This window comes from Lissotriton helveticus, chromosome 8 (assembly GCF_964261635.1).
Source record: "Lissotriton helveticus chromosome 8, aLisHel1.1, whole genome shotgun sequence".
NCBI lineage: Eukaryota > Metazoa > Chordata > Amphibia > Caudata > Salamandridae > Lissotriton > Lissotriton helveticus.
The window spans coordinates 417,507,098-417,529,214 of record NC_136069.1 but is presented as its reverse complement, the minus strand read 5'-3'; the positions used below and the strand labels follow the sequence as shown (position 1 = coordinate 417,529,214).

Genomic DNA, 22,117 nt, shown 5'->3' with positions numbered 1-22,117 from the left:
ACTTCTCTAATGAACGGGCACACAGGGCCCCTAGCCCAAAACCGGGAGCCCTGCCCAAATGATAATTGCCAGGATTCTCAATTCTTGAGATAGAGATGCCATACTCTAGGCAGCACGGACCTAGGGAGATCTCAACTACGAAAATGCTACGATCTGCTTCTTCCCCAATTTTACCTTACAGGTACACAGACTTCCCCGGAACTTTGAAGCGGTGAAGAGAGCGAGAGGGATGGCGATTAGTAAAACATAAGTCACAGAGAGATGGTAGACAGGGGGGAGCGGGGCTCGGGGGGGAGCGAAAGAGGAACGGGAAACAGACACGAATCAAGGGGGGAATCATGAAAATATAAGGGGCCGGCCTTCGTCAGTTTGGAAGCTAACTACCCTTTTGGGGAACAAGGTAGGGATGAGGATAGACTACAAGACATTAACTTTACTCCTATTGGTTTGGTGAGATGGACCCAGGAGTGTCTCACGGCATTCTGGGGGAGCAGGAGGATTCTGTGGACCAGACACCGTGCAGGGGAAAGGTAAATGTGGCTAGAGATGGGCTATGCTTATTTCGAAAATAGGGGCTGCCAGGAGGCTCCAGCCTTCCCTAGCGTAAAGCATGGTTAATATGGGGGTACAGGCGCTCTGCATGTTGGGGTTGCGGGTGGTGATAGGCCCACCAAGCAGGGTAGCAGGGAGGGGGGTACTTTTCGAGGGGATAGTATATTGTCAAGTTCGACTGTTTTGAATGTTTGTGTTACTTGTTTGCTCAGGCACTCTCAAAATTGTCCTAACCAAGATACTAGAAGCCACGAAGCAAGGGGATGGAAGGCGATTCCTTCCCATAGGCACACGCAGCCACTTTTAGGTTGACCCATGGTGCCCGACCCCCTGATCTGGTCAGCCCCGACCATAATCTCACGAGTACAGCTCCAATATGGCACTAAAAATGTGATGTAAAATGTCAATGGTCTGGGCAGCAAGGTTAAACGCACACTAGTACTACAATACCTACGAAGGCATGCTCCGAACGTGGTTTTGCTCCAGGAGGCCCAAATGAGGGGGAACCAATGTAAAGCTCTGGCTAGGTATGGGTACGAACTCCTAGCTTATGCAAAGTATACATCGGGGTCTAGATGAGTTGGGATATTGATGAAATCATCTATTCCATTCATTCCGGGTAGGAACTGGTGTGACCGTTTGGGACGCTACATAACGCTGACTGGTACATGGGAAGGAAGAATGTTAAACCTTTGCTCAGTGTATGCTCCTCCAAAACTTCATAAAGACACTCTACGGACACTGGGTGCTATTCTGCTTGAACTTGCCTTGGGTACGCTAGTCTTGGGAGGGGACATGAATGCAGTTATGGATCCGGAGATTGATAGGTTATCAGGGGCCTGGGGGTAATTGGTAGGGAGCTACTAGTAGAGGTGATGGGTCTGATAGACCTATGGCGCGCCTATAAGCTGTTGGACCATCAGTATACACATGCCTCACCCACACACAGCAGCTATTCCCGGTTGGACTACATCTTTAAGTTCAGGGTACAAGCAGGATCATTCCAGGGCACAACCCATAAGGCAAGAGGTATCTCGGACCATTCCTCGGTTGAGGTACAGCTTCAAGGGCCGATGAGAAATGTCACATTGCTCCAGAGGCTAGATCCCTGGCATTTCAGAAACAAACAGTTTGCCTAAAAGATCCAGAAAAGTACTACACAAGACAATGAAGGTCAGTGGAATCGGTTAGTACCATGTAGGAGTCATGCAAAACAGTGATCAGGGGGTATGTCCAGGCACAAATAGGCATACAAAAGAAAGAACAGACTAGAGAGTCGAAGGGGCTAGAGAGAGAGATTGGTCGATTGGAGGCAGAAACTTTAGAAGGGAGGGACCCGGACTCCTCCCTGATGCGGCGGCTCTGGCTCAAGCGACAAGAATTAAAAGACCTGGCAGAGCAAACGGCACACGCACAAGCAATAGTAATCCAGAGAAAGGTCTATGATGTAGATGATAAGATCAACAAAATGATAGCCTGGTTGGATCAAAGTGACAGGTACAGAAGCTGGGTTCTTGAGATACATTACTCAGAGGGCAAAGTGCACTGTACAGGCAAAGATATAACAGAGACATGCGCCACATACTACGAATCCCTATACGCCACCTCCTCAATGCTTTCTGCAGCGGACTGTGCTGACCTACTGCGGGTGATTGATCCCCCTATCCTAACGGCAGAGGACAGAAATGCCTTAGACCAAGATTTCTCAGTGGAGGAAATAGGGGGAGCTCTCACTGATCTGCAATTAGGGAAAGCAGCAGGCCCCAATGGACTCCTGTTGGTGCTCTTTAAGAGCACAGTAGGTAAAATCGCCCGCACCTACTCAACATATTTCAAGAGTCTAAGCAAGTGGGAAAACTACCGCGGGACCAGTGTCTGGTTGTTATACTTGTGATACTCAAAAAGGGTAAACCACCCCAACAACTGCAGTTCATACAGACCGATATCATTGTTTTTTTGTTGTTGTTTTTAAAAAAAAATTTTATTGAAAGAAAAACAGACATACAAAAAACTAAACTTCACAAGGCAGCCACATAATAGTACATTGTCATGGGTCCGTGCGGGAGGAGCTCAAGAGTAAAGATGATACATTACAATCGGATAAAAAGGGGTTAGGGGTAGGCAAGGAGACAAGCTACTTAAGTACCAATAGACAGCGAGTGAATGACAATTAGGGGGACAAAGGCACATCAATGTTTACATTGTGAGGGGGAGTACATATATTGCCCCGATACGCGTTCCACTGGGACCAGATTCGACCCCATTTCTTGGGGCGTCCCTGGGAAAGGTACACCGTCTTCTCCCGGAACATACACCAGTCCATGTTGTCTTTCCACGTGGACAGGGTAGGTGGTCTATGCGAACCCCAGAGCTGGGCAATGTCCCTCTTAGCAACCATGTTTCCAAGGGTCGCCCACGTAACCTGAGCTGAATTGTAGTCGTTAGGCTCCCAGACATTCAACAGACAATGCCTGGCCTCAGGCAACAGGGACACACCCGTGACACTTTTCATGACGTCATGCACTCGAGCCCAGAACCTGACCATCTCCGGGCATTCCCATAATATGTGAAGAAAGGTACCAGTCATACCACAGCCATGCTTGCATAACCCATCCAAGGAAAACCCCATCCGAACCAGACAAGGCCCCGTGACATACACTCTATGAAGAATCTTCAGCTGGACGAACCGCAAGCGAGCGGGAATGGCAACCTCTTTAGGCGAAGACAGGGCCGACTGCCAGTCCTCGTCGTCTAATTCCAGTCCGTCGGCACACCACGCAGCCCGGAGGCGGGTCAGCAAGTCAGCCCTGTTGTTAATGAGTTTTTTATAAATTAGGGAGATCGTGCTGTCGGGTACCGGGCCATCCAGAATACGGTTCTCCAGAGGGGAAGACTCAGGAATGTCGGAGCCCGCTGCAAACACAGACAACAAAGCGTGGCGGATCTGGGCATACCGAAAGAATTCAGAATCACCAAGCTCATACTCCACACGCAGCACGTCACCGATATCATTGTTGAATAGGCCAAGGCACTGGCAGCCCGACTCCGAACTGTGATCTCCAAACTGATCCACCTGGACCAGTTGGGATTTATGCCCCATAGGGGCACGCAGATGAATCTAAGAAGATTATATGGAGTGCTATACATGATGAGAGTGAAACAGACTGGGGAGGCATTGTTACTTTCTCTTGACGCGCAAATGGCATTCGACGGCATTGAATGGCCGTTCATGTTTGCAACCCTGCACAGATTGAGCTTCAAACCGAGTTTCTGTGCAGGGGTTAAGCTCCTATTTCAAGACCCGCAGGCTAGGGTAAGAGTTAACGGAGTGGTATCTCATTCATTTCCTCTCAGAATTGGCACAAGGTAGGGCTGCTCACTTTCGCCAATTATATTTGCCCTAGCCCTAGAGCAGAGGTCTTCAAACTTTTGGATGCCGAGCCCCCCCTGTCAACATTTTGAGACGTAAGGACCCCCTCCTGACAAAAATTTCTAAACCTGTGGGCAGGGCTACTAGAATTATGAAAATTTACAAAGAAGGGAGGTAGAGTAAACAAAGTAGGATTCTTACTCCACAAGCTAACATGTATAAACAAAAGGAATCCTACCAGAGGGGATGTGCTTCCCAAGAGATATGGGAGCACTCAGTGTTTGTTAAAATACCCCTCACACACCAAAAGGCCCCTTGGTGTCATGCTTCATCATCGGGGTCTTCGCACCCCTCTAACGGGATGCGGCGTGCTACGACCTACGACCACGCAGGAGCACTGATAAATGGCTATGTGTGGTGTGTGTGGTGCACGTAATAAAGCAAATAATGTGAGTGGTGGTAGATAGTGACTGGTTAAAAAGTACCTGGCTCGTAGGTAAAAAGAAAAAAAAAATATTCAAGACCTCGGGCTGGCACTATTAAAAGAAGTGAAGTGCGAGGTAACCTCTGTCGTGATAATGGACAGTACCTCATGTGTGCGTCGACATGTTTCGGAGCAAACGCTCCTTCTTCAGGACGGGAGCACAACTTCCCCACCTTACTCACGTTTCACTAATTAATAACTCAAAAATGAATGTTAGTTAACAAAAGGTGATAATTTTTAAGTGATAAAAAGGCTATAATGTGCCTACAGCGGTTTTGGCTCAGGATACATGCAGTTGCATTACCTGAAAAAGAACAAAAACAAAAACAAAAATGGTCACCCAAGTTGTGGGTAGTTCTACAGGTGCAATCACCTGGAACAAACCATATAGCACAGTTTGCCCTGTAAAAGAAAAGACTTACAAAACATACACTACATGGAAAACACAAGATTGCCTGAATAATGATATCAGGGAAATGTAGGTCATACTTAATAGATATGGTTTGCTTGCTTCATGAGCTCACACGGGCGTCTAGGGGTTAATTGCTATTTTGTGCAATCTGAGTGGAGAGATAAAAGGAGTAAAATGAAAAGTGAACAAAGGAGTTGATAATCAGTTCTTACTCACTTGTTTTAAAAGAGAAGGTCCAAATGCCCTGTCAAATATACTCACAGACCGGGGACGAATATTCACTGTCTTACCCCACACGCAACTCCACTCGAATGGTAGTGCGAGCCTGCTGTGGGTGGTATTTATACCATGTTGTCCCAATTAAATTAACCAAAATAACCAATTAGGCGGGTACGATATTCTGTCCAAATATGGGTTTTCCGCTAGCTTAATTACCGGTTTTATGGTCCCACACACCTAATCCAGATCATCTCATTAGGAAGGGGAAGTCCCGTTCATCACCGGGCGCTGCCGCTTAGCATGTCTGCTTCGCGCATGCTCCGTTGGTCATGACAAAGGTGCGCATGCTTCGCTGGGAGATGCTACTAAGCCGCGCATGCGCGGTCGTGTGGTTGGGCGCCTGGGTCTCATATGCTCAATACGGATGGTGGACTATGCCGAATTGGTGCCCCCAGGTCTACCAAGATGGCAACACATTACCTAGAAGAACAGCATTGTGTAAATGACCTGAGGTGGACAATCAATGAATCACTACCATCTGAAAAGGGCTTGTTCCAAAAGGAACAAAGATGGGTGTTTCGCCTGGGCACGCATATTCATGGGCTTAATGATGATGTTCCGTGGTCACAATTATCCAACTAAGGGTAACACAAAAACTGAGACGGTCAAAGGAATTTGTCCTAGTCAGAGCAAAAGCCCTGTACCCATATCTATCACTTGTGATATTGAGACTACCTTCCCCTATAATGATGCCCTTTAGGGAATCATTGTCACTGCAATGAAACGATTGTAATTTTAATTGAGTATTATACAGGCTTAAAATCTGTAGTTTCATGTAGAAGCCCTCATTATTTAATTTAAAATAACCCCCTTTTTATTAACTCCAACCCGCAGTGACCAAAAATGAGACCTGGGTGCACCAATTCGGCATAGTCCACCATCCGTATTGAGCATATGAGACCCAGGCGCCCAACCACACGACCGCGCATGCGCGGCTTAGTAGCATCTCCCAGCGAAGCATGCGCACCTTTGTCATGAGCAACGGAGCATGCGCGAAGCAGACATGCTAAGCGGCAGCGCCCTGTGATGAACGGGACTTCCCCTTCCTAATGAGATGATCTGGATTAGGTGTGTGGGACCATAAAACCGGTAATTAAGCTAGCGGAAAACCCATATTTGGACAGAATATCGTACCCGCCTAATTGGTTATTTTGGTTAATTTAATTGGGACAACATGGTATAAATACCACCCACAGCAGGCTCGCACTACCATTCAAGCGGAGTTGCGTGTGGGGTAAGACAGTGAATATTCGTCCCCGGTCTGTGAGTATATTTGACAGGGCATTTGGACCTTCTCTTTTAAAACAAGTGAGTAAGAACTGATTATCAACTCCTTTGTTCACTTTTCATTTTACTCCTTTTATCTCTCCACTCAGATTGCACAAAATAGCAATTAACCCCTAGACGCCCGTGTGAGCTCATGAAGCAAGCAAACCATATCTATTAAGTATGACCTACATTTCCCTGATATCATTATTCAGACAATCTTGTGTGTTCCATGTAGTGTATGTTTTGTAAGTCTTTTCTTTTACAGGGCAAACTGTGCTATATGGTTTGTTCCAGGTGATTGCACCTGTAGAACTACCCACAACTTGGGTGACCATTTTTGTTTTTGTTTTTGTTCTTTTTCAGGTCATGCAACTGCATGTATCCTGAGCCAAAACCGCTGTAGGCACATTATAGCCTTTTTATCACTTAAAAATTATCACTTTTTGTTAACTAACATTAATTTTTGAGTTATTAATTAGTGAAACGTGAGTAAGGTGGGGAAGTTGTGCTCCCGTCCTGAAGAAGGAGCGTTTGCTCCGAAACATGTCGACGCACACATGAGGTACTGTCCATTATCACGACAGAGGTTACCTCGCACTTCACTTCTTTTAATAGTGCCAGCCCGAGGTCTTGAATAAAAAAAAATTCTTTTTCCCTACGAGCCAGGTACTTTTTAACCAGTCACTATCTACCACCACTCACATTATTTGCTTTATCACGTGCACCACACACACCACACATAGCCATTTATCAGTGCTCCCGCGTAGTCGTAGGTCGTAGCACGCCGCATCCCGTTAGAGGGGTGCGAAGACCCCGATGATGAAGCATGACACCAAGGGGCCTTTTGGTGTGTGAGGGGTATTTTAACAAACACTGAGTGCTCCCATATCTCTTGGGAAACACATCCCCTCTGGTAGGATTCCTTTTGTTTATACATACTAGAATTATGAGGCAGGTGAGGACAAAATTATGCGATACGCTTGACTAAATAGTGTGGGAAGAAAATGTAAGTGATGCCGCATATTTTGGGATAGCATTGCTTCATTATTTTGACATTTTTTACACACATTAACACTGGGGAAAGATTTCACCCCTTCAGTACCCGTTTATAACCAAAATACAGCAATTAACATCAGAAGGATTTATAGTCAACCTGTGAGAAGGGCCTTCCACTCTGCAGGAATACGATTAGAAGCTCACTTGGCCCTGGCCAGGAGAAGCAAGGGTCCCTAAAAACCTGGCAGTTTTGTGCAGAGCTAAGCAGTTTACCCATGCAGCTTTCCTCTCACCCCCTCCCTTCCATTCCTCTCTCCTCTCCTAACCCCAGATCCCTCTCTCACTTTGCAGGCCATTTTCTTTCAACCCTTTTTACAACATCTGAACTCTCCCCATTCAACCTCTCACTTCACCTTTAATCACCTCTTGCCATTTTATCTTTTCATCGCCCTCATCTCGAACAGTCTCTCACCTTTATTTCATGGCCTTTCTGGTCCCATCACCTCCCGTGCCCCTCAGCACTTCTCATTCACCTCGTCTCTCCATTCAAATGTTTGTCTATTTGTATCTTACACCTCTCCAGTCCCCCCATTCAACTTTCACATCTCCCCTTTGTTCTAACAGAAGCCCTCACCTTTGGCTCACACTCACTTCTTGCGTGTCCACGCTTCTCTTTGGCAATTTACATTTCTCCTCATCCCTGTTCTCTTCAATCAAATTCTCTCACTCCCTTGCTGTCCTCTCTCATCCTCTCATCTCTCCTCACCAAGCATACAGGTCGAACTCTGCTTATTGTTCCCTAATTCAAGAAGGCATGAGTTGTCTGTCTCGCTGTTTTGGTGCAGGCCGGGCAGTTATGGAACTTGCACCCTCCTTTGCTTCGCTCCACCAAGAATCTATTATCCTTTAGGAAGATATAAAAACCTTTCAATATGCTCTGTAGTATGGCTGGTTCTTCTTCTCCTTCTTTGTGTTTCTCATATGCCTACAGGCAGCAGATGATTATTAGCCCCAGAACATCTTTTGGTAACAGTAGCACACTATAAATGTAAATAATAATAATAGCCAGAAGCAGGGGAGTCACTAGACCATAAATTAACATTCCCAGCCAGGGCTGGCCCTAACACTGGACTCACACGGTGCAACAATCTTTTTTGGTTCTCCACCCCCGTTTCCTCCTCCATGAATTCCTTCGCTGCCACTCACCAACAATGCACCTTTCTGACAAAGATTTCATTTTTTTATAGCGCTATTCATAGCTTACTCACACTCAGTTCTGTGATCTGCATGGTGCACATTCTTTGTAGCAGGCAGATTAACCCTCTGCCCACTGTGTGGGTGACAAGAGTGCCCATGTGATTCCCCGTTGAGCGATGCAACAGTGCGAAAGTAGGGTAAGAGGAGTGACTGCAGGGTGAGTGAGGTGGCGTATGAATTTGGGTGTGGATGCAAGTTCAGAATGGGACGAATGAATGTATGATTACTGATGGGCTTGTTTGAGTGAGTTGCATATTGAGCAGTGAGTGGTTCAGGTGAGTGAAGTGTCACATGAGTTCATGATGAGTAGTGTACTCATGTGACTCCAGGGTGAGGTATAGGGTGAACAACGCAAGTGCATTGTGAGTGCAGAGTGATCACTGTGAGTGCAGGGTGAGCGGGTGAATGGTGTGAGTGCATTGTGATCACTGTGAGTGCAGGGTGAATTGTGTGAGTGCATGGTGATCCATGTGAGTGCAGGGTGAGCGTGAAAGTGAAGGGCGAGAATGAGGAGTGAGTTGTCTGAATGCAGGGTGCATTCCCAGACACTTGAAGTAACTCAGCATGTTATTGACGGCGGCGTAGGGTTTAAGATCTAAGTTAAACTACTGCGGCATTAACCGGGGATTCGAGGGTGGAGGAAATAAATAATGTGCTGATCCTGCAACAAACTTACAGTCCTATGGTTAGGGTTGCCAGCAGATTATTTTGGTGGCCCAGTCGGTACAAAAATAAGCAGTCACCTAAAGCTATATTTTCAGCACTTATGTGCATACTTCGAACAGCAAATATAAATAGAAAACACTTTTAATTGTGTTCTAGGGCTGTCTCAATGATCCATGACTGACAAAGAGAAAAAAAAGACAGAAAAGTAACATAACTAATGCATGCATACTTTTGTATTTGAAAGTCTATATAGTGTCTAGAGGAGGTCTTTGCGGGCTTTAAACAAAACAGGCAGGCATTTTTATTTTGGCAACCCTACTTTATATTCCTTTTCAATAAATGCATTCTCACACTACAGCAGTAATTGTAAAATACAAATGTAAGGCACAGGCACAGTGGGGGCCCAGGGGGTACTGAAACCAGGAAAACAACTAGCATCTGTAACCAGTTTACAAAGGCATGTAAATATACAAATGGTCTTTAAAGACCTGTGAAAAACACAGGCCTGCCGGAGATGACTCTAGACACTGCCCAGCCGAGCCCCCAGCAGATCAAGTTGCACTGAAGCACCAGCCGGGCTGAGAGACACAACGAGGGAGGAGGGGGGCTGAAGCCCTTGGGCCTGGGTAGAAGTATGACTGTGACGGCGCGACCCCCTTTGCATCGCTCCAAGGCCCCCCTGGGGGTCGCGCCCCACAGTTTGAAGACCCCTGCCCTAGAGCCATTGGCAGCCTGGGTCCGCAACGACCCAATACTATGTATGTGGAAGATATCCCTCTATATCTAGTTAACATTGATAGGTCTGTGCACAGGGTGCTTCATATATTCTAACTATTTAGCAGTTATTCTATATACACAATAAACTGCAACAAGTCTCTCCTCTTCCCCTTGACAGGAGGAATCCCCCCGAGTTTGTTAAAATTAATTTTACATACCTGGGCATTCAGATATCCATGAGAGAGGAAGACTTCCTATTACATAACTTTTACCCACAGATAGAGTGACGTGGCATATTGGAGAAAACTACCAGATGGGCATGGCGGTCATATTCAAAATGATGTCTCTGCCTCAGCTACTGTATGTATTACAGAACACCCCATACAAAAGACCTATGACAGTATTTCAAACTATTGATAGTGAATTGCAAAAACTCTTATGGGACAGAAGTAGTTCCAGAATCGCTCGGCGTAAATTTCAGAGGGGCGTATACGAGGGAGGGCTAGCAGTCTAAGATATTCAAAAGTACTATTGGGCCTTACAATTGATCATAATTACCGATTGGGTGTTCACTGATCGCAATGATCTAGCCATCCAAGTAGATCATTTGTCGATGGGAGATAGGGGCTATCCAGCAGCACTTTACCATAGATGCAGTGAAAAACAGCTCCCATTCCTCACGCAAACAGTGGTGTGAGCTTGGCATGAAATAACCAAACACTTGGGTTGGGAAGGAAAGCAGATCAGGACTCTACTGTGGGATAGTGATCAGTTAAGGGAGGTGAGGACATTGAAGGAATTTAAAGTCTGGGAAATATCTGGAGGGGGCAGGCACTGATAACCTTAGAGAATCTGAGAATTGAATACAAAATGGCAGACACAGAAAGGTTTAAATATTTACAGTTGGACCATGTCCTGCGCAAACATCTTATGGAACTGGAATCACTGCCAGAATACTCACTCTTGGAAGGCAGATTGCTAATACCAGGGGCCACCTTCCTAACTTATAAGAAAATTAGGTATAATTCACCAACTCCGATAGACTCCTTGAGGGAGGCATGGGAGACAGACCTAGAAAGAGGGTGATTGGAAGGAGGAGTGCAGAGTACTCGAGAAGTAGCTGTAAGGGCCCAATTCCAACTCATTCAGCTATGTATCTTTCATAGGTCCCACACCTCAAGATCACTTCTGCATTGGTTGGGCCAATGTGTATCCCGATACTGTGCGAGGGGGTGTGGTGAAGGAGGCTCCTTCTTTCCTATTATTTGGGAGTGTAGTTACATACACAACTACTGGAGGCACAAGTCATGTCTGACGTCATTGAGTTGGAGATCTCAGTGGAGCCACATTGGCTCCTACTTTGTGTGACGTGTGGCAAAATGGCCCAAATACATAACGACATGGCTCAATGTGGCGGCAATAGTTGCAAAATGGAACATAGTTAAGGCGTGGGGGGCGAGCCTTCCACCTGAACTCTCTGAATGGGAGGATGATTTGGACTAGTGCTGAGGTGCAGAGAAGGTAGTATACTAGGCCAGAGGATGCCCACGCAAATGGGATAAGATCCGGGGTGGGTGGAGGGTATACAGGGGCCACTGACATGGACAGAGTTGGGAAGATGGGGAAGAGATTATGGCAATGTCTGAAAGATTTCGCTACCAGAAAATACAACCGAGATGAGCCAAGTGTGGGGGAGGGTAGAGGTTGAGATTCATGATGTCTACTGGCTAAAATGCGCATAATGCACCTTTGTTCTGATTAAGCTTTACGTGTTCGCAAACAACGACGAAGTGGATGATGATGCCTCTGATGAGACTGTTCACGTCATACATGCAGTTGAACCGACTCTGAGCCTCACCCACCATGTCCCCCGCTGCTAGGTCACAATAGAAGTACAGACACTCATGGCCCTCGTCGATCAACTTACTGCCCCTAGCTCTATACCAGAAGATGCCCTCTCTGCCGGCACTTTTCCCCACTAGACATACTAGAGTGTATGATTTTGGCACCACTACATGCCTCCCTCTTGCCGACATCTTCATCACTAAGATCAGACATGAAGGACAGTCCCTAACGGCAAAGGCATACATCACCAGAGGCGGGTCTTACATTCTCATCGGTTGCCAGATGGCTGAACACCTGAGGCTAGTCTAGTTTGCCTTTGGGATACATGCAAGCGTAGTGGGCTTTCTCCTCAATGAGTTCAGACACATCTTCCAAGGCATTGGTTGCCTAAAATAACAAGTAGTCCACCTGCAATCGTTCAGTACAACCCATCACCCTACACCACTGCCTGGTGTCGTTTCATGTTCGGCAAAAGTAGAGGCCGAATTACAGTAACTAGAGGTGGCGTACATCATTGGGAGAGTGGAGAAACCAACGCCTTGGGTCTCACCTATCGTGTTTGCTCGCAAACCAAAACAACCTGGAGAAGTAAAACTATTTGTTGACATGAGGCTTTGTAACACAGCCATAAAGAGGGAAAGACTCATAACCCCGACCGTGGACATCGTAGGGGAACTCCCAGCTCCTGCCAGTTCTCAAAGATGGACCTGAGGTCCGCTGCCATCATATTCTCCTAGCACCTAAGTCCCAGAATGTGACAACATTCTCCACACACCTTGCTTTGAGGCGATACAAGCGTCTCAATTTCTGCATCTCCAGCGCAGCCAAGGTGTTTTAGGACATTATCAAGGGAGTGCTGGCTGGTCTTCGGGAGTCTTAAATGTCAGTGACAACATTCTAGTCCACGCACCCGCACTGGAGGAACGCTTTCACAGAGTAAGGCTGGTGTTCAAAAGCCTCCAAGACTGCGGGCTCACCCTGTACAAGGAAAAATATGAGTTCCTCAAGGAAGAGATATGTTTCTTTGGCTACTGCTTCTCTGCCAAAGGATTTGCCCTCTGACCCGGCGACATTCATTCGGCACCAGCACTGACCACTGTCACTGTTGTCTAAGGCCATGGTCACCTATTGCGGCCGATTCATGCCGAACCTCACCCAACTCACCGGTCCGCTGCAGGGCCTCACAAAGGCATTGACCCCCTGGCCCTGGGGGACCAAATAAGAGCTATATTTTCAAGACACGAAGCAGGCGCTGTCAGAGAACACCACGTTAGCCTATTTTGATACAAACAAAGACACCGAGCTGGCAGTAGGCGCCAGCCCTACCGTCCTGGGAGCAGCTTTGTCGAAAAAACAGCAATGCGTGGAGTGGGCCCCCATTGTATACGCCAGCCATGTGTGACCCCTACCGAGCCCATATGGAATAAGAGGCCATTGCGATCCATTGGTGGTGTCGAAATGTTCACATTCACCTACATAGCCACCCATTCATAGTCAGCACTGATCACAAACCACTGATCCGCTGTTTAAGGGACAGAAATTGAGAAATGGATGCTCCAGCTACAATAATACCACTTCTCAGTGGAGTATAGACCCGGCGCCCATAACCCCGCCAACTACCTTTCGAGACACCGATGACCAACCACACCTTATGAAGAGCAGGAAGCTACTGATGCGGAGGAATATGCAAGGATGGTTGTGGAACGTTTGTGTCCAACTCCTATATCCTTAACCTATATCATAGAGGCCACAAAAATGGACTACTGCATCCAACAGGCCTTAGCAGTGACCCGGTCAGGAAAGTGGAATGCCATCACCACAGATCTATTCCAGAACAAGATGGAAACCCAGAGTACGTTAATCTCCCTGCATATCGTACAGGATGATCTCATTGCCAACGCAGATGGGTGTCTGCTAAGAGGGCCGGCTCGTTGCACCTGCCAGCCCCTGCCTAACCCAATGGATGGTGGACCTTGCCCACAGGTCCCACCAAGGGGACATCAAAACTAAAAACAGGCTGCACAACAAATTGTGGTTAGCTGGTTTAGACGACCAAGTTGAACACACAGTCAGACAATGAGACTATTCCAAGCCACTGGAAGGCCGCACTCTCCGCCACCTATTGTCACTGAACAGATTCCAGACGTTCTGTGGCATCGTGCCAGTGCAGACTTTGGCAGCCCCCCGTGCAGGCATTTGTTAGTCGTCATAGATGATTTCTTCAAATACCCAGAGGTGGAGATTGTAAAGACAACCTCTGTGGGAGAGACTTTTCAAAAACTGGAGAACATCATGACCACATAAGGGAACTCTGCACTGATATCGGGCCCTCTTCAATGGTCAGGACCACGCCAACTGTCTTCTGTCCCGAAATGGCCAAGCACTGCAAGATCACCCCTCGTTGGCCTCAAGCTAATGGAGAGGTCCAGAGATTCATGAGGACTATCACCAAAACAATCCATATAGCACAGACGGAGCAGCAGTGCATCGAAAAGGCCTTCAACACATTTCTGAGAGACTATCGCTGGAGCCCTCACACCACCACAGGGGTAGCACCCAGTATCCCGTTTTGGATGAAGGGTCAGGGTTGTAACCCCGCACCATCCGAATTAGGAAAACGACCTCGATCCAAGCAGCCAAGCACACTCCTGACAAGAACAGATCCGCTGCGTGTCACAGTGCGTGTGAGCCAAGACTCCAAGTATTAGTGTTGGGAATGGGTGCTGGCAAGAGATAGGCACCCAGAGAACAAGTTCAGACTCCCTTTCTAACGTAACCCATGATGAGTTCTGAGGATCCGGGGGACCAGAGGTCGAATGTTTCTTGCTTCAAATGGTACCATGGATACCCTGGGGAGCAACCAAGAGACAGGAACTTTCACCCAGAAGGTGAGCATTTGGATGGCAACCCTGATGAACACGAAGAAGAAGCTGATCCATTTGTTCTTTGTCTTGAATGCCCAGCACCCCCACAGCGCCCCGTGGCAGATCCCAAACCCACAACGCAGGCCATCCAGTCGCCGGTGGAAGGAGGCACTTGAGGGCCCACCCCAGTGCAAGGTGGACATGACCGCGGCCTGCTCTGGTACAGTCTACGGAGGAACCCCACTCCATACCAGTATTTAAAAGACTATGTGATAGACTATTAATATAGGAGACCAGTGCTTCAGCTGCTACCGCCCAAGACCGACAGAATCCTTTAGCCTGAACTGGCAGTGGCTTTTTGTTTGTCATTGTGTCTTTAACGTTTTTTCCATGTTTCAATCTAGTGTTCTGTTTTTATCTGTTTTTGTTTACTAGGGTAAAGGAGGAATGTAATATTGGAGGCTGAGGTGTGTTGTTTCAAGCACCCTGGCCTCAGGTACATTTGGTATATTCTTAGAGTCACAGGAACCGAGTTAAAAATTAAACAAGCGGAACCACGACCAGCTGTTCCGCACCAGATGACAACCAGTGTTCCTGCAATCTATTCATAATGCTGCTTATGTTCTCTTCTATAGGTGAATCCCAAATGTACTCACCCGTTCATGTCTTCTAACAGATGCAGACAATATAGTGGCCTCAGAGAGACATGAAAACAGGAAGCACTGGAATCAAGCAGTGCCAGGAACTCTGCTTAATGTTTTAGCAGAAGCAGAGCTAACAAATGACTCCATTCTTCTGGGCGCAGGTATGTATATTTGTGTGATCGGCACAGTGCATAGAAGTGGGTCCTCTACTGGATCCCACTGTCAGAAATCATTCCAATTTTTAGTCATGAATTTTTCTTTGAAGACTGTCAAATACAGTGATTCGCCAATATGTATAACACAATGTAACCACCACCAGTCTTCACCTTCTCCAGTTCAGTCTGTAAACTTGTAATATTTCTTTCAGCATCTCTGTAGTTGTTTATTGTCTGTTATTTTATGTTGCCAGTGTACTTTTTCTATTCTTCTATGATAAGATGTAAATTTTGGGCTCAGGGGTAAGCTCAGGGTAAAGTTTGGGCATAGAGATATTGTGATGGTAAGGGAAGTGTTTAGGGATAGAGTTTGAGCTAGTTAACGGGAAAATAGTCTAGCGTAAGGAAAAGTTTGAAGCCTAGATTCTGAAAACTGGTTGCAAAGCATTGAGAAATTACAGATTCCCATGTAGGGTGGTAAGGCATTTGCAAAAACTAAGCATTTGTGAATGTTAAAAAAATGTACTTTTTGGGGGGCATGGTCTAACAGGCAATGCAGTAGGACGCACGCTGGAAGAGCTCCGGCCGGCCACTGCTAATTAAAGCAATTTAAGTGGAGCTGGGGGCTCGCTGGCACCGATCCTGGGGGTGTCCAGCAAACAGCTGCTGAGGGGCTTGTCTTGCGGAGCCGGGGAGTCACTTTGAAGTGGTGCCGGCAGAGAAGAGAGAGCTGCAGCACAGCGGCCTGCAGGTCGGGGCGCGCGCCATTACATGGCGCCTGGAGTGGAGCCCTCCTAGTGAGAGATAGGAGCTGCATCTGTCCACGCCGGCAGCCCCAAGCCGTATACCACCCCTGGGCAGACAGCAGATAGGCAGGGATCTCTGCCCTGGAGAGAGGAGCCAGTGAGCTCTTTCTGGAGTGACTGAACGGCAGATTGACCCCGTAAGCAGCTCGGGCGCCATTTTGTGGGCTGCACCGGTGGCGTCTTCGGGACTGCGGCTACACAGGCAGCTTCCCCTGGCTTGAGGGAGGTCCCCCCTGGCTCGAGGGAGGTCTCCCCTGGCTCGGTGAGCATCGGCGGAGAAGAGGCGGCTGGTGAGTGACACCGTTGCATAGCGGGGGCCTGCTACCAGGTGGTGCAGCAGGGGAGGATGCCGCCAGTCACAGGGCTGCAAGTTGGAGTGTCTGTCATTTTCTAGTGACTGGGCTGGGGACCCCATGGCGTTTGGCTGGGGCTGCCACTGGGTGCTCCTGGACCCCCGACTCACCACAGCATTGAAGCGTACAGTGGAGCGGTGGGGGCATCTGCCCCGGAGGGGAAAGCGCAGACGACCATCCCAAGAAGGGCGCCTGGCCTGGGGGCTACTTCCAGGGCACCATTTTCTGAGCATCGCGCCGGGGACGGCCACGGGCGCCAGATAACGCAAGCTGTCCCCCCACGGCAGGGCGCTCCTTTATCCTGATTATCATTGGCGGCGTGCAGACATCGGCAGCTGATGGCGAGGAAGATCCCGCTAGTGAATACAGGGCTTTGGCCGGGAGTCCGCTGCAGAGGTAACTGCCATTTTCACCTGGGACGATGTGTGAGAGGCGAACGCAGGGGTAAGCGCTGCCTTGGAGGGACGCTGTGGACTTTGTAGTGGCCAACGTGGGGTGAGGTGCGTGGCTCTTGGGAGGCGCTGTTGGCCAGGTGGGGGTTCCAGGGAGCGAGCACCCCCACTGCCCTGTACGGCGCTGAGTCCCCACGTGATTGGCGCCATTGACTTGGGTTCTGCTGGGGCCTTTGGAACTGGCCTGAGGCGGGAAGAAAGTGTGAGGGTGCTCATCTCCCTGACCTGCAGCGGTGTGCCTGAACAGTGGACATATAGCGAGGGGGGAGTGTGGAGGGCGGGACCTCTGGCTGCTGTTCTACCTATCTGTGCCCCCACTTTTGGACTTTGATCCCTGTTGCACTGTAGGGCATATAGGCTTTGCCCCTGCCGCAGCCCTGGGCTACTGTGTTGAAGAATCAAGTGTGAGGGCATTGGGGGGCTCCCGACGGCAGGTGGTCCTGCTGCTGGTGTTTCCCCAGGGGGCTCTGATGGGACAGGCATCCGGCGATCTCACCTCAGGCCTTTGTGTACTTATCTGTTTGTTGACTGCGGGGGGGGGGGGGAGGGGGGGGGGGCAGTTGGACTGTACGCATCACCTTACCCTGGAGTGGGGTCACGGAGCGCACACGCCCTTGGGCCCTTAGTAGGAGATCCCCGTTGTGGCACGCCATCTGTGTGGTCTCTGGACGCCCAGAGCAGACATCGCCTCGACAGCACACTGAACACTGTACGAAGACGTATGCCGGGTTGGAGGGAGTGGCTGTGAGCGGTTGGCCCTGGGTGTGTGCGGGCTGAGGCGTAGGGCTCCTGGCCCCTGAGGCTCTTGCTCCCTGCTTAGGTATTGGGATAGCCGCGTATGATCTCACATCGCTCCTGACTCTGACCTCATTGGTATTCATCGATCTGCGAGACACGCCAGTGTTCCGCTCGAGGTGGCGGGGTGCGTTGTCGAGACTACAGAAGCCAGAGGGGATAGGACTCCTCCAGTCGGATGGATGCCGTAGGGTCGCTGCTACTCTTGAGGCGGCCTGATTTGATCCTTCACCAATATTGTGAGGCGAGGGCCCTTGGTACCCAGGAGGAATCTCGGTCGGCTCTGCGACCCCCCCTGGCCCTTGCGGTTGGCCTTTCTGGGGACCTCACCACCTTAGATGATGACACGCTCCAAAGATGGGAAAGACCCGACAGTGGCCCCCAAAGACAACCCCGTAGCCGCTATGTGGGGCAAGGCGGGGGGGCCCCACCGGAGGTGGCCTCAGAGACGGGAGGGGACTCGCCACCTGTCACACAAGCTTTTATGGCCATATTCCTGAAAGAGCTCAAATCGAAGATCCGCTCTCTCCGCACAGAGGTTCACTCTTGTGTCTGGGAGCTTCTAAAGGAGGTTACGGATCTTGGAGAACGCGTCAACGGGTTAGAAAATATGGTGGATGCCCGAACTGAGGACCAGGAGCTACTGTGGCAGCGCCTGGCCACCCTGGAGGAGCAGCACATAGAGTTACAACTGAAGCAGGAGGAACTGGAAAATCGGAGCCCCCGGAATAACCTCCGCATCCGGGGGGTTCCTCTCGGGGCGGAGGGGAAGGACATTATGACTTACTTGGCGCAGCTTCTGCATGAAGTATGGGGGGACGATGATGCGTCTCTGCCGGCCCTGGATAGGGCTCATCGGGTTGCTGGCCCCGCGGGCAGGCCGGGCATACTCCCGTACATCCTAACTAGAGTACATTTCTTTACTGAAAAGGCTATACTCAGGGCGGCGTGTGCCAAGCCGGACCTCGTCTACAGAGGACACAAGATACAAATCTTTCAAGATCTTGCGCCCAACACCTTGCAAAGACGTTGGGCTTTCAAACCTGTGACAGACAAGTTGCAAAGCATGGATATCTCCTATCAGTGGGGCCACCCCTTTGCCCTCAGTTTTCAGTGGTATTCCAAGCGGCGGGTGGTACGGTCTATAAAGAAGCGGTGCAACTACTCCACCTCTCATCAAAGCCGCCTGCTAGTCCCACGCGTCTCCAGCCGCTCACACGGGCACCTGCCAAACCATCCTGGTCTACAGTGCGCCATCACAGACGCTCACCACATCCCGATGACCAATCAACCTCGCAAGCTAAGCAAGATATCATGCAACATATCAAGTCCCTGGAAGGGGAACAGTCGGCAGCAAGCTCGCGATCTTCGACTCCTTGATGAACTGACCCCCACAAATGCAATTGACTGCAAGTGCTGTTCACGGAAAATGTCCCTGGCCCGTTGGGACCAGTGTTTGTTCTATGGTGTCGTTCGCACCCCAGTTCCCTATCTGCAGTGTTGCTGGTGCCGGAACTCCCATCTGGACGACTCCGGGAGCAACTGACGACTCACCCCCTATCTGTTCTTGGGAGAGTGACATCTCTGGGATCACCGGGGCACTGTGGTGTAGGCTGACCCGTGACGGGAACAAAATAACTGTGGCCCAGTTGGCCAATGTTGATCCTTTGTTTTTTGCTTTTACATATCTTTGCTTCTCTGCTCTTCTTTTCCTACTTGTTTTCTTCTTCTGACTGCGGCGGACGGGGGACCTCCATTCGACATTGCTTTTCCCTAGGCGAGAGCGACAACCCCTTGCAATCCTTCCCCCCTATCCTAGCTTACTCTCTATGGTGGCATGACGGACTAATATGGTTCTGGACACAAATATGGCTGTTCCACTCCCCTTAATGATTATATCCCTCACTGTTAAGGGGCTTAATTTTCCCAACAAACGGGAACAAACATGGCGTTACCTCATACAACACAACCCTGACATTACTTTCCTTCAGGAAACCCACCTTTTAAAAATAGACACTCCTCGCATGGCGCACCCTAAATATCCTCTCCAATTCTGGGCTACGGCGCCCGCTAAAGCGGCCGGAGTGGCTATTCTTTGCAGAGCTGGTATCAGGCAGGGGGAATTCAAGGCCTTCAGTAGTTCAGATGGTCGCTTCATCAGGGCAGGAATCCAGATTGGACAACGCTCCTTCACATTGTGTAATGTGTATGCACCTAACCGGATGCAGGACTCCTACCTCCGGATGATTTTGCGGGAACACCTGCCACAGGATGATTCTGCATTGATCTTGGGGGGGTGGACTTTAACTTGGCGTGGGACCCTGAGAAGGACCGAAGTGAAGCCTCCCTGCACGGGACAGGGGCTATGTCTTCTGCGCTTAGGAGACAAATAGCGAATCTTGGTCTGCTGGACTCCTGGCGCTATCACTCCCCTGAGGGGCGGGATTTTTCATATTATTCGCACGTCCGCCGTTCATACTCGCGCATTGATTATATTTTTATCTCTCACCCCCTGATGAAGGATACACTAGCGGTCTCTATGTCCGCCATATCGCTCTCTGACCATGCCCATGTTGAACTTCTCCTGCAGGATCCGGCCGCTTGCCCTGCCCACACTCCCCGGTGGCGCCCGCCGCCACACATCCTGCGGGATCCAGATGACGTGGAGAGCATACAGACTGCCATTGACTCTTACTTTGCGAGTAACAATCTTCCCGAAACACCCTTCACGGTAGTGTGGGATGCCTTTAAGGCTACCATCCGGGGCCATAGCACCTCCCTGTTGATTGCTCGAGCGCACGAGGTTCATCTTTTAGAGGATAATCTCACCAAAGATATTAAACGTTGGGAAAGGCAGGATCAGGAATGCCCCACGCTCGCATGTAAGCGACGGCTTGCAAATCTTAGGGGACAACTCCGCTCCCTCCGTACCAATAAGGCTGAAAGAACACTGTTAGCTCTAAAACAGTGGTACTTTGAGGGGGGGGACAACGCGGGCATACTATTGGCAAAGCGCCTCCGAGCGCGCACTGCAAAAGCTCACATAGCCAACATTCAGCTCCCTGACAGGGAGAGAGCCACCACAGAAAGGGCCAAGCGTGAGGCTTTTCGGAAATATTAGTCTGCCCTTTATACAGTGGACGAGCCGTCCCCAGACAGGATCAATGATCTTCTAGGCCAATGTTCCTGGACCCCACTGCATCCCCATCACACCGAACAGCTGGAGAAACCCCTCACTACGGAGGAACTGGCAGCGGCGCTAAAGGACCTTCCCCAAGGGAAATCGCAGGGACCGGAAGGCCTCCCGCTGGTCTTTTATCGCCTGCTCCTGAAGTAGCTCCAACCGCACCTCTTGAGGTTGTACAACTCTTTCTCCACCACGGACGGGCCAATGCCCTCCATGGGCATGGTCGAAATAGCCCTTATACGCAATCCGGGGAAAGATCCTATGATGTGTGCATCCTATCGCCCCATAGCGTTGTTGAGTACAGACCTTAACATTTATAATAAGATGCTGGCAAAACGTCTGGATCCCCACATGCCTGGACCTTGTGGAACCTGACCAGGTTGGCTTCTTTCGAGGCCGACAGGGAGCAGACAATGTGCGCAGAATCGCACACCTTGTGGGAAAGGCGCAGCACTGGAAGATACCAGCATGCCTTCTATTGCTTGACGCGGAGAAGGCGTTCAACCGGGTGGACTAGTCATTCCTACGGGCAGTGCTGCAAAAAATTGGACTGGGTCAGAACATGATTGCTATGATCATGGCCCTGTATCTCTCCCCGCAGGCCAGGGTACAGGTCAATGGACAGCTTACGGACCCCTTCCCCATTTATAGAGGTACGCAACAGGGTTTCCCCCTGTCTCCTCTGCTGTTCGCCCTTGTTGTAGAGCCTCTAGCTGTGCTTATTAGGCAAGCAGCTGATATACATGGCCTTTACCTAGGAGGACGGCAGAATAAGATGGTGCTGTTTGCGGATGACCTCATTCTTACGCTGTGGCAGCCACATATATCTCTCCCAGCGCTCCATTCCCTACTGCAGTCCTTTGAGCGGGCGTCAGGACTCAAAATTAACCACGGAAAGTCATGGGCTCTGAATCTCACAATCCCTGAAGACGAGATACAAGTTCTCAAAGTGATTGCCCCCTATCAATGGGCCGCTAATCATATTCGGTATCTAGGACTCAAGTTGACTCCCTC

General features: G+C 49.4%; 1 protein-coding gene across 1 annotated transcript in view; it reads left to right on the top strand.

Moving 5' to 3' along the window:
• NEK5 (NIMA related kinase 5) overlaps nt 1–22,117 on the top strand; it is a 372,187-nt gene that overhangs the window by 329,903 nt on the left and 20,167 nt on the right. Inside the window, exon 21 of the mRNA XM_078657268.1 lies at nt 15,388–15,516. Within this exon, the coding sequence (XP_078513394.1) occupies nt 15,388–15,516 (129 nt within the window). The remainder of the gene's footprint in view (nt 1–15,387; nt 15,517–22,117) is intronic.